Genomic DNA, 11323 nt, shown 5'->3' on the forward strand with positions numbered 1-11323 from the left:
GCCGCCGTGGCCGCCGACTTCTACACCGGTTTCCGCCGCGTTTGGCCGCTACCCACAACAGACGCAACAGCCGCTGCAACTCCAGGCGCCACCTCTGCCCAGCGCCGGACAGTTGTCCGCCGCTCCGACCGACTGCCAATACACCAGGTCCGGTTTCCGCCCTCTCCGTCGCCATTACCGGCATGGGCGGCTGGGTCTTCGCCATCACCGGTCTACACCACGGCTCCAGAACAGCCGGCACGTTCCCGCAGTTCGGCGGGCCATCCGGCTCCGCGGGTCCCTACCCGGAGTACTCCAACCAGGCGCCACTCGCCTCGCTGCTCCGCCCCTTAGAGCCCTCTCGACACGGCGCTCCGACGCAGACACCGCCACGGTTCACCAAGATTGACTTCGCCACCTATGACGGCACGGAGGACCCCCTCAACTGGCTCAACCAGTGCGACCAGTTTTTTCGCGGGCAGCGCACCCTCGCATCGGAGCGTACCTGGCTCGCCTCTTATCACCTTCGCGGCGCAGCCCAGACGTGGTATTACGCTCTCGAGCAGGACGAGGGCGCCATGCCCCCTTGGGAGCGCTTTCGCGAGCTCTGCCTCCTTCGCTTTGGGCTTCCGGTTCGCGGGAGCTGCCTGGCGGAGCTCGGCCGCCTTCCCTTCACCTCCATGGTGCAGGACTTCGCCGATCATCTCCAGGCCCTGGCATGCCATGCGTCGGGCGCGACGGCGCAATAGCGGGCCGACCTCTTTGTCGGTGGACTTTCGGATCACATCCGCGTGGACGTGGAGCTTCGGGGACCCCAGGATCTCCAGTCGGCCATGTATTATGCCCGCGCGTTCGAGCGCCGCGCGGTGGCCATCCAGCAGGAATCACCGTCCCCGCTGGGTCGCTACTCGGGACGGATTCCGTGCAGGGTCGGCCTGCGCAGGCTTCCGCGGCACCCCTCGCCGCGACCGCGGCGCACCCGTTCCGCCGGCTCACCTCAGCCGAGCTGCTCGAGCGTCGCCGCGAAGGGTTGTGCTTCAACTGCGACGAGCCCTACACGCCCGGCCATGCTTGCGCGCGACTCTTCTACCTGGAGGTTACATACCACATTCCGGAGGACGCCGTCGCCGCTGACCTGGCCGCCCCAGCTGTCGAGAAGGTGTTTGACGCTGGTTGATCACCACGAGGAGTTCAGCAAGCTCTTCCCCACCTTACAGCTCGAGGACGAGCTGTTTGTGCAGGCGGGGAGAAGTGTTATGACCGGTTTAGCTTATGGCCGTAGAAGGCCCACCGGGCAATCTTAACCCCCAAGTTATCTTAGGTTAATTCGTATGCAAGTTATCTAGGTTATAAATATATACTGTAAGACTCTTTTTGAGATTAAGCAATAAGAATATTATTATCCCTATTGCCCGGCTCCCAGAGGAGCCGGAACCCTAGCCGCCGCCATCTTCCTCCTACGCGACGGCGCCCAGCCGCCGGCTTGCCCGCTCATCGCCTCGCCCCGCTCCATCCTTCCCCTACAACCTACGGAGCAGGTCCGGTAGGATCCCTGGTTCTACCAGCCTTGTTTATTAATTATGTTTGCAATTGGCTGATGCTAACTTTGGCATTGCTAGGATATGGACATGCCTTTTCAGAAACCGTAGCACATTTTTACACAAGGTTTTATGTTGTGATGGTCTTTCATATATTAATTAAAATTCGCAAGTAGCCCGCATAAACACGCTCTACAAACAGCATGCCTCTGTCTGATGTAACATGGATAAGGTGTTGAGTTTAATGATGTAGCATTATTAGTGCTGTGGTTTCTCCTTTGGGCATTTCTCCTATCCAGAGGCTTGACTTTTTGTCTGTAACTGAATCTGCCCCATGGAGATTGCCTCATCAATCATCTTGCTAAAACAAGGTAGTATGGGGGGTAAAATCTCTAGGAGTTGCAATCCAAACGCATTTACTGAGCTTCAACAGCGAAGAAGAATAGGAGTTTAGGACCAAACACACACACACACACACACACACACACACACACATATACCCATTTCGTCATGGACACATCTGAGTTATGTCAGTTCAAATGTGCTATGTGCTGTATAGACTAAGCTCAAACATCAATATTTACACATCCTGTATCGCCTCAGGACGGGAAAAAGAACATTCTGGATAGTTGACACCTGATTCTCGTAGACACTAGCATTTAGCTAGATAGTTGACACCTGATTCTTGTAGGCATTTAGCTACTATTATTACAACGGAACTCGGTATAATGGGTCGGCCATCTTCAGCACGAACAAGTTCCCCTTGTCGCCTCTCGAAACCCTGCAAATCCAGCAAGAAGATTTCAAGCAGCATCAGTACACCACAACATAAATTCTCTTCCCCAAAAAGCCAAACACTGCATACAGACATCCATCAGGATTTCAGGAGGGCAATTATTTCACAAAACTATTCTACTTTGAGTACTGGGAGGGTACAAATTACATGGAAAAAATGAGGTGTAGCAGTGACATTTGATGTCTATTTTAAGGGTATACATTTCCAATGCTAAAACATTTATGTATGTGCCATGCTCAAATTTGCAGATAACTGATTTATTTATTTTTAATTATCTTTTAGGGAGTGGGAGTTTTATTTTAAAATAGTCCAGTATTGTAACGATGGAGAATAGTGTGGGGGAATGAATCCATTTTGGGGCACAGTCGCGGGTGCTCCACATAAGAAGCCATTGGGAGGGGCAGATAAGCTGACCTGAGGTCTTCATCAAGATATGTGATCTCTAGTTCACCTTTGCCACTTCCAGGTGCTTTGATTTGGATCTAACCATGAAACAATATTAAAATTTTACTCAGTATCAATCGTCTGGTGTAAAAAGCAGACTATTGACTACAGTAGGAGATAAAATGCCTCACCAGGCTAAATATTTTGAAGTAATCAAACCTAACTGCCACTTTTCTAGAGTTGAGAGGCACCAAGTTGGCAGTAACCTGCAGAAGCAAATGCCATCACATCACCACGGTACACACACAGAAGCAGTACTTGCAAGCTGTAACCACTATTATGGTTAAAAACACTAAAATTTTACCAACAACGTCGTGTATGCGATTTGCTGTTCTGATTTCAGAATGTGTCAACAAAATTCAGATAAACGAATTCACGGTGGGATAACGCTACATGAATGTGCGTACCGACACCGTCTATATCAGTTACGTGCTAACTCAAGTCGTCGACAGATAATAAGGCTGCCAAGGAGGAAATGGACATTTGTGTTCTAAATCAAGTAAGGCTTCACCAGATGTCCAAAGAGAAGTAAAGCCTTCACCAGCTCAATCAATCCTTCAACTAACGCATCTCCTTATCCTAACTTTTCGGAGGTGCTTATCCATTACCCACAAGAGTAAGACCATAACACATGCTAAAACTGATCTCTACCATGCCAAATATAATCGGTAAAGCATATCGTTCCTGAGTGACAAGTCTTTGCTTCTTAATGAAGAAAAACAAAGAAAGGAATTTTGTCTTCAGGGAGAAGGCATGCTGGAACTAGTTTTTGGTGGAAATTAAACTACCTGATTAAAGTAAGGCAGTGTCTCCATGTTTTGAGCTCGTAACGTGTCGGTGTTGATCGCTTGGTAAATCATCCCGTATGGCCTCAGAAACTTTGGCCTCTGCATATATCAGTAAATGAACACAATGTGAAATTCCAACAGGATAATACATGCCTAAGCAAGCAAGCTCTTGTCTATTTGGGGAGGAGTCCAGCTGCCTTCAACAAGAGGCTAGCCTTTTTGGAGTGGAAAAGAAATGAATGCAGCTGCATATCTTGTTTTTTTGGGGGTTTTTTTTGTGTGTGTGAGGAATGCAGCTGCCCAGCTTAGGTGATGATTATTGCCATAAGAGAGAGAGAGAGATAACAATGAACAGCTGCATCAATAAGATGCTAATAATTTTTGGCCTTTGATGCAATGCATCACATCACAGAGAAACATAATTAAATACTTAAATTGTGGAGACAAGAAGGAGGAGGAGGGACCTGTGGCTGGAGAATGGATGTGGAGGTGGTGTAGAGGAGCTCCCACTTGCCGTTGAGGAGCTCGGACTTGAGCGGCTCCTTGGTCGGGTTCACCTCCTCCAGCTGCTGCGCGATCTGGACCAACCAACCGGACGGAGGCGTGAGTCATCATGGAGATCAGCACCGGCGTGGAAGGTGGAGCCGAAAGAAGGTCACCTCACCTGGTCGACGCGGTCCTTGTCCTCGGGCGTGGCCTCGGCGCCGCGGTCGAGCGGCGCGATGGCCGCCAGCAGCTCCTCCTTGAGCGTCGCCGCCTTCTTGGCGTCCTCCTCCTCCTTCTTCTTGCTCCCCGTGAAGAAGGACGGCAGGAAGGAGGAGAAGGACGACACCGGCGCCCTCCACTCCCGACCCCGACGCCCGGCCGGCAGCGTCAGAGCGAGGCCGGCGTTGCCCCGTGGCCCTCCCCTCCTGATGCTACCGCTGCCGCCGGCGAGCGACGGCGGCGTGAGGAGGTGGCTGGAAGACGAGGAGGCGGCGGGCGCGCACGGGGGCGAGAGCGAGAGCGAGACCAGCGCCATGGCCACGGGGCACGGGAGGGATTTTTGTGTGTGCGTTGCAGCCGCAGCCGTGTCCGTCTTTTCTCGACGGAAGGAGCCGCGGGGTTTTTGAGTGGTCGGTATAGCGCGTGGGGTGGTGGCAGCCGGACGTCGAGCTCGCATTGTCGGTCAAATTCAGAAGTAGATGTCTGAACTTTGCACAAAATTACTACTGCTACACCCCAAATTCATCCCAAAATCAGAGGTTTTCGGTGCCTTGGATTTTTGCATGACATACTTAACTTTGTATCTGGTACAGTAGGAAACTAGCAATCAAACCTGACAGTGTCACATTACTGAGCTACCACTGGAGCTCCTCTGTCTAGCTTGCAAACAAAATGACTGCACAGCATAATCTTGCAATGGCAATCGGAAAATTCTACAACCACTGGTGTCTAAGCTAATCCAGTCATCGGTAGCCGGTTGACCTGTCTTTGCATCAAGCAGACATGCGACAAAAGAAAAAAAATATGTGTTCAGAAAACATTTGTGCTTGGAACGAAACGCGCATGTAACCTTGATGATTTACCCTTTATCGGAAAAAAACCTTGATGATTTACCATCAATGCATATAAGAGAAGAGATGTCATGACTATAAACTCTGCAGCAGCATCCGACCATATCCCCGTAATATAATTCATCTACGACGGCATGGAAACTTGAGCCGGAGCAACAAACGGTAGTAGCGTCGTGATGTAGCTCACAAAAACCAAACAGGAGGTAAATACACATGGCAATGTCACTTATTCGTCGGAGGACGAAGCCGACTTCTTCTTGGCGACGGAAGCCCTCTTCCCCTTGAGTGTCCTGCAGTTGTTCTTTGTCCTCTGGCCACGGACCGGGAGGCCGAGCTTGTGCCGGATGCCCTTGTAGCACCGGATCTCCTTCATCCTCTCGATTGCCACACGGTTGAACCGTTTCTGTAAAAGCATTGGGGGGCAATGTTCAGTTCATTTTCGAAGAATCATGGAGAGAACTAAACATGTCCTAGCAAGTAGCAAATTAATTCTAAGCCTCTAATAGAATATCCTGATGGCATAGTTATCATAACAACATGGGATAAATTCTAAACATGACACTATTCAGTATTTTCATATCTTTTGAAGATGCTACTTTTATACCTTTTGTAGATGTTACCATTATAACAGTGAAATGCGTGTTTTAAATAAATGTCGGAAGAACTAAACAGGTCCTATATAAGCCTCTAATAGAATATCATGACGGCGTTGTTATTGTAACAACATGGAATGGAATAAATCATACTCCTATTAGCAAAGGGATGAGAGCAATTACAAGGTCTCCTTCAATCATGTACTTGGTGACCTCCTTTCGGAGCGTGATGACCTCCTCCTCGGAGAGGTCCTTGGTGACCTTGTTATCAAAACTGAGGTCCAAAAGGATCTGGCGGGAGCGATTCCGTCCGATGCCATGGATGTACTGCAGCGAGTACTCCACCCTCTTGTGGTTTGGGATCTCAACACCACCGATACGGATGCACTCGATCCGCAGGCCACCATGGCCAATGCCGCCCTTCTGTCAAGTTCCAAAAAAACAGAAGAATCAATCAAAACCATAAAACAGTCACCTACACACATCTACATATCAAAGAATATCTTCTCTGTAAACACATATAAAGGGACATATAGCGAAGAAAAATAACAAAGAACCATCCCTATAACATTCACATTGATGTGCAAAGAAAAATTGTACATTATCAGTCAAAATGTGCTAGGACATTCATGGTTCCCAAGCAAGCACCCACACAGACACCAGCTCACCCCCATTCTTCCAGCATCCCGGGCATATCAATGGAACTACACATACAGAGAGACAGACAACGCAAGCGGTGTGTGCCGAGACCTAGTAGCGTACTCGACTGGCACTAGCTCCTTCCCAAGGGGTCGTGCACGAAAGGGAAGGGGAGGAAGGGGAGGAAGAGGGCGGCGGTGCTCACCTTGGGGGCGGGGAAGGAGACGGAGGAGGCGCGGCGGCGGGTGGAAAGGGGGAGGGACGAGGTGGCTACGGGGCCGGAGACCATGGAGAGGGTCGCCATTTCTGCTGCGCTCGCCCGACGAGGAGGTGCGTGTGTTTCCCACCGGAATCTTCTGCCTTGGATAGAACCCGAGGGGGGAGACGATAAGGTGGCTGGAGGCTGCTCCGATGTTGGACTTGGGCTTGATTTTGGGCCTTTCGAGGCCGAATTGTAATTGAGCCTACAAAAAGCCACTCAGTGTAGGCTCAATAATAAGTGTTTCCACTCGGCTCGATTTTGATTGTCTCAAAAAATAAATCGGCTAAATTATGAAAATGTTCTTCTAATTCCGAGCTCAAATGCTTGTTCTATGAACACTGAAATCCAAAAAAAATAGTAAAAGCATTTAAAATTCTGATTTTTTTTAAACAGAAGTTACTTAGTTTTGTTTGCCTGCATGCAACTTTTAATGATGAAATCACATTTGGATGTCTAGAAAATAATAACAATGCTTTAAAAAAATTCCTTTTGGAGCATCAAATTTGTTTTTGTTGCCCAGAGCATTATGAATGTTTTTTCTTAGGGAAATTTACACGAATGTAGAAAATTCAACAATGTTTGTTGCCAAAAAAAAGAATTTGAAAAACATATTTTTTACTGTTCACAAGCTCAAGTTTAGAGACTACATGTCCCTTAATTATGGCCATTCTGTAGAGCTAAAAAAAAGCCCTAAAAATGTAGAGCTTTCAAATAAAATAAAATTATAGCCATTCTGTACATTCTGCTAAAAAAAGAGCACACCACATCTCTAAACAAAAATTTAGCCAATTCAGATTCGATTTTTTCGAACGAGGATGTAATGACAGCATGGCCAGGCTGCTAGTAGAAAATCCTTAATACTCACGCTTGGAAGTCGGATAGCAACGGTAACTGCAATTTCACAACAGGGAAGCAGATACAGCAAATAGCGCCTTTTTTATTGCGTAATACCGACTTTGAAGGGAGCCATTCCGTTTCTTACATCTTTACAGCTAAATTAAATAGGTATACATATATAGCAAAGGAAAAGAGAAGGCCTGAAAAAAGGCTAGTACACGCTGGGGCATCGGGGACTGTATATATATCAATGTCGCCTGAGGCATCATTCGTATGTTCTCTTCCTTTTCAAGATGGTTGGGACAACGGCGACAGATCCAATGAGGAACAGAACAACTAATGTCTTGAAGTCGTACAATTCCCTAACTGATCTTAGATCGCCTAGAGCTCTCCCAGCCTGCAATACAATGGTAAAAGCAATTAGTTAGCAGGTATAAACTCATCATCCGGAAACTAAGCTATCACTCAGAGATGTTTCCGAAAGCAAACAAGTTGGTTCCCTGATGCACAGCCAGATCGGGGATAATGACTTTAAGTAGCGTTTGTTATGAAAAATTAAAATACTTCAGCACAAGATAAAAACTGGATACTCGCCGCGTTTGAATATTGACAAAGTCAACACCTGCGTCTTGCTATTGGTTGGTATCGTCTACCACTGAAAAATATTCTGCCATGGTGACACACAAAGGGAGCCAAACCTGAGGTTTGATCCTTGTGGGCAAAGGGCTATCAAATATGCTTCCACTAACCATCCAGGCACTAACTTGGGTATCTGAAATTGCTGCTAGTAAAGCTCAGGAGGTTTCCTCGTAGGGGGCAAAGGTATCCTTTTAGCACTAACAAACTAAGTTAACTAAGCATTGATTCTGACTGACACTAATTATGTACTAGGTAAGAGCTTGTATAGACAGTCGAACAATATTCTGCCATATTCCTTGCACTTATCTTGCTGTTTCTTATTCTGAGCAAAACCACCTTGCTGATGCCATTCTTCGTGCAGCTTCTACTGAAGCTACGAAGCCAGCAAACATCAACAATGGAAAAAAATACTTTAAGATAAATTACCGACCAATCAGAGAAGTTGTTTTATGTGGACATGACGCACTTGAAATGTGGCGCCTTCCTAAAAATAGGTACTATAACCCCGGAAGCGGATTAGGAGCACTCGGGTGCTCCACCCCCCTATATTCAAAAATAATTTAATAATTCAAAAATAAGTCAAAAAAATCCTGGATATATTTTTGAACCAAATATGACTAGGTATTGTACTCATATAAAAAGTTTGGCCAAGGAATAATTCTCGTTGACTTCAGGGAAAAAAAATAAATTTATGACGACAATATAGCATGAATAGTACTTGTATCTAGCATTTTTTGGGAAACCTTTGACCCAGGATACAATAAAAGTCATTTCCTATTTAATTTTTTTATACGAGTGCAATACTTGGTCATGTTTGATTCCATAAAAAGTTCCGGGATTTTTTGATTTTTTTGAATTACTAAATTATTTTTTAATACAGGGGGGCGTAGCACCCGAGAGCTCCTATGCATTTTCGCTATAACCCCGGTGTACTTTGGACAGCATATATGATGCACCCGCAACCAACTAGCCATTTTTGATTATTTACCCAACATTTTAGCAAAAGAAAAATGCAAGAGCATCCAGACCCCAAACCATGTTATATTTCAGCAAAAGAACAATGAAAATTGTTTATAATGCAAAACAAGTTATGATACTCAAGACATAAACAGTTAAGCGATTCTAGTCCATTTTCATGTGACCTTTGAACATATAACATGGATCCTGGTTCAGGTAATTGCTTTGTTCCGGACAAAACTGAGCCAAAATATAAGATTACTGCACGCGCTGATATTTACCTTTACAGTAATATAAGATGCTGGGATGAGTCCAATTAGTGTTGCAGCAAAGAAAATATGGAAAGGTATGTCGACAATAGGTGACGCCATATTTATGAAAGTATTGGGCAGGGTTGGTGTTATTCTCAGAAAAAGCATGTAGTTCAACAGCTTGTCTTTCCTCTTTGCAATCTGCAAGATAATCAAAAGTATTAGTTATATGAAATAAAGAACAGGAAAGCTCTCATCATTTGGGGGAAAGATCTAAAAAAAAGATTGCCAGTGGAGATACAGTAAGCAGTTTGTTATTAAAAGCAGAAGATTACCTCTGACTGGAAATATCTCAGTCTTTCAGGCCACAACCAGCAAACCAAAGGTCTGCCAATCAACTTGGAGAGAAAATAGCAAGATGATGCCCCAGCTGTGGCAGTGAAGACGACCAAAACACCCCCTTTAATCACCCCAAAAAGCGCTCCAGCAAGTAAAGACATAAATATTGTTCCGGGGATCATAAATGTTTGCATGAAGATGTATATGGAGCAATACCCCAACACGAAATTCGCCTGATGCTCGCTTGCATACACAGCAAGATTGTCCCTGCAAGTTTCAGAAAGGAATATCAGTATTCTAAAATGTATTCACTGCTGTCATAACACATAAATAACGCATATATAAATAGTTACTAAATCATAAAAGGAAGAGATCACGTATTTAGCACTGCCTATATAAAACCATCATGAAATGTATCTTAATGATTCGATCCTGATAATGCTATGAGTAAAGAAAACCCTCCATATGCATTTGGCTTGTTTGCAGAAGAATACTACAAGCAGTAGTAGTTTGAAACATAACTGAATGCACTAGAGTATGGTGAGTAAGTACAATGGAGATCCATCAGCGCATTCTAGTGTCTGGATACAGGCAAACGAACAATAGGTGAAGTTCAGAATATAGTTTCGCACGGAACTTGACAGCAACCAGGAAAATAATATTCTCTTGTCGTCTTTGGATGAACTAGGATTCCCTCTGTTCTACTGCGGAACTAGTATCCACCTTGCTGTTTATTTCCTAAATATGCATCGAGTAGAGCATGGCTTCAGTCTGTTGTGATTAGAATGTGTGCACGAGCACAGCTTGCCTACCTCGACGCATCTAAAACCCCCCAATCGAATCCGAAACTCACTAGATCAAATCGACGCCTCACTTCGCTTGTAGTGCGATTCAAACTACATTCCGCAGCGACGAAAATATCCGCGATCCGGAAGACACAGTGGGGCCGGCAAGCGTGGGAGGGGAAGAGCAAGCCCTACTTGAGGAGGCGCACGTCGGCGAGGCTGCGCGGGAGGCGGAGGATCTGGCCGAACTCGCGGCGGGGCGCGGCGAGGAAGATGCAGAAGATCCCGGCGACGAAGAGCGCGAGCACGGCGGCGGCCGCGAGCGCCTCGGTCCGCGTCAGCGTGGGGCGCGCCACGGCTGCGGCCGCGGCGGCCGACTCCGGCTTGCCCTTCTTGGCGGCCGGCGAGCCGTCCTGGCAGGCGCCGGCGCCCGCGGCCTCGATGTCGCGGCGCGCGAACAGCATGGCGGCGGCCGGCTGGGGGCGCGCGCGGGCGGGGCGGATCGTCGGCTGCTAGTGCTGCTGGGGCGAGGAGGAGGCGGAGGCGGGGTGCCTCGGGGCCGGCCTCATGGGGGAGGAGGTTGGACGGCGACAAGCGGTGACGGTGCCGTGCGTTGTGTTCTGCGCCCTTTTTTTCCCCGCTTGGTTTTTCGCCGTCCTTGTGGCGGCCTGGGTTTGACTCGGGTAACCCACAAGTTACCAGGGCCGGGCCGGGCCGGTGTCCGTGGCAGTAGGGTATACTGTTGCCACCGAAGGCACCAACCGTGTCTGCCACGGGTGAGATATCACTTGCCTAGGGTTGTTGGGTTACCGCAAAGGCAAGCCGTGAGCAAGCAGAGCATGGTGCTCATTTCCTCCTTGACATTACGAGACACGTCAGTATTTCGATTTTTTTTGGTGAAGACAATAAAAATCTAAGAT

General features: G+C 47.3%; 3 protein-coding genes across 3 annotated transcripts; all 3 read right to left on the reverse strand.

The window, feature by feature from the left end:
• Nucleotides 1–2025: 2025 nt before the first annotated feature.
• On the reverse strand, nucleotides 2026–4640 carry LOC123087148 (probable plastid-lipid-associated protein 4, chloroplastic). Its single transcript, XM_044509062.1, has 6 exons — nucleotides 4210–4640; nucleotides 4010–4123; nucleotides 3546–3644; nucleotides 2889–2963; nucleotides 2728–2795; nucleotides 2026–2298 (listed from the first exon to the last, which is right to left on the reverse strand). Exons 1-6 carry the CDS (start codon nucleotides 4564–4566, stop codon nucleotides 2226–2228), a joined length of 786 nt encoding a protein of 261 aa, XP_044364997.1. The 5' UTR covers nucleotides 4567–4640; the 3' UTR covers nucleotides 2026–2225.
• Nucleotides 4641–5156: 516 nt separating this feature from the next.
• On the reverse strand, nucleotides 5157–6783 carry LOC123087150 (30S ribosomal protein S13, chloroplastic). The gene is made up of 3 exons (XM_044509064.1): nucleotides 6539–6783; nucleotides 5878–6117; nucleotides 5157–5504 (listed from the first exon to the last, which is right to left on the reverse strand). Exons 1-3 carry the CDS (start codon nucleotides 6635–6637, stop codon nucleotides 5328–5330), a joined length of 516 nt encoding a protein of 171 aa, XP_044364999.1. The 5' UTR covers nucleotides 6638–6783; the 3' UTR covers nucleotides 5157–5327.
• A 729-nt stretch (nucleotides 6784–7512) lies between these two features.
• On the reverse strand, nucleotides 7513–11038 carry LOC123087149 (uncharacterized membrane protein At4g09580). Its single transcript, XM_044509063.1, has 4 exons — nucleotides 10599–11038; nucleotides 9615–9885; nucleotides 9310–9480; nucleotides 7513–7829 (listed from the first exon to the last, which is right to left on the reverse strand). Exons 1-4 carry the CDS (start codon nucleotides 10865–10867, stop codon nucleotides 7698–7700), a joined length of 843 nt encoding a protein of 280 aa, XP_044364998.1. The 5' UTR covers nucleotides 10868–11038; the 3' UTR covers nucleotides 7513–7697.
• Nucleotides 11039–11323: the final 285 nt, after the last annotated feature.

This window comes from Triticum aestivum, chromosome 4A (genome assembly GCF_018294505.1).
Source record: "Triticum aestivum cultivar Chinese Spring chromosome 4A, IWGSC CS RefSeq v2.1, whole genome shotgun sequence".
NCBI lineage: Eukaryota > Viridiplantae > Streptophyta > Magnoliopsida > Poales > Poaceae > Triticum > Triticum aestivum.

What these genes read in the sequence shown, in the direction of transcription:
- LOC123087149 (XM_044509063.1), bottom strand. Translation starts at nt 10,867, where the DNA reads ATGCTGTTCGCGCGCCGCGACATCGAGGCCGCGGGCGCCGGCGCCTGC. An exon ending in GCCGACGTGCGCCTCCTCAA is followed by an intron (nt 9,886 to 10,598) that starts GTAGGGCTTGCT and finishes TGAAACTTGCAG; the next exon opens with GGACAATCTTGCTGTGTATG. An exon ending in CATCTTATATTACTGTAAAG is followed by an intron (nt 7,830 to 9,309) that starts GTAAATATCAGC and finishes ATTGTATTGCAG; the next exon opens with GCTGGGAGAGCTCTAGGCGA.
- LOC123087148 (XM_044509062.1), bottom strand. Translation starts at nt 4,566, where the DNA reads ATGGCGCTGGTCTCGCTCTCGCTCTCGCCCCCGTGCGCGCCCGCCGCC. An exon ending in ACAAGGACCGCGTCGACCAG is followed by an intron (nt 4,124 to 4,209) that starts GTGAGGTGACCT and finishes TGGTTGGTCCAG; the next exon opens with ATCGCGCAGCAGCTGGAGGA. An exon ending in CATCCATTCTCCAGCCACAG is followed by an intron (nt 3,645 to 4,009) that starts GTCCCTCCTCCT and finishes TGATATATGCAG; the next exon opens with AGGCCAAAGTTTCTGAGGCC.
- LOC123087150 (XM_044509064.1), bottom strand. Translation starts at nt 6,637, where the DNA reads ATGGCGACCCTCTCCATGGTCTCCGGCCCCGTAGCCACCTCGTCCCTC. An exon ending in TCTCCTTCCCCGCCCCCAAG is followed by an intron (nt 6,118 to 6,538) that starts GTGAGCACCGCC and finishes GGAACTTGACAG; the next exon opens with AAGGGCGGCATTGGCCATGG. An exon ending in ACATGATTGAAGGAGACCTT is followed by an intron (nt 5,505 to 5,877) that starts GTAATTGCTCTC and finishes ATGCTTTTACAG; the next exon opens with AAACGGTTCAACCGTGTGGC.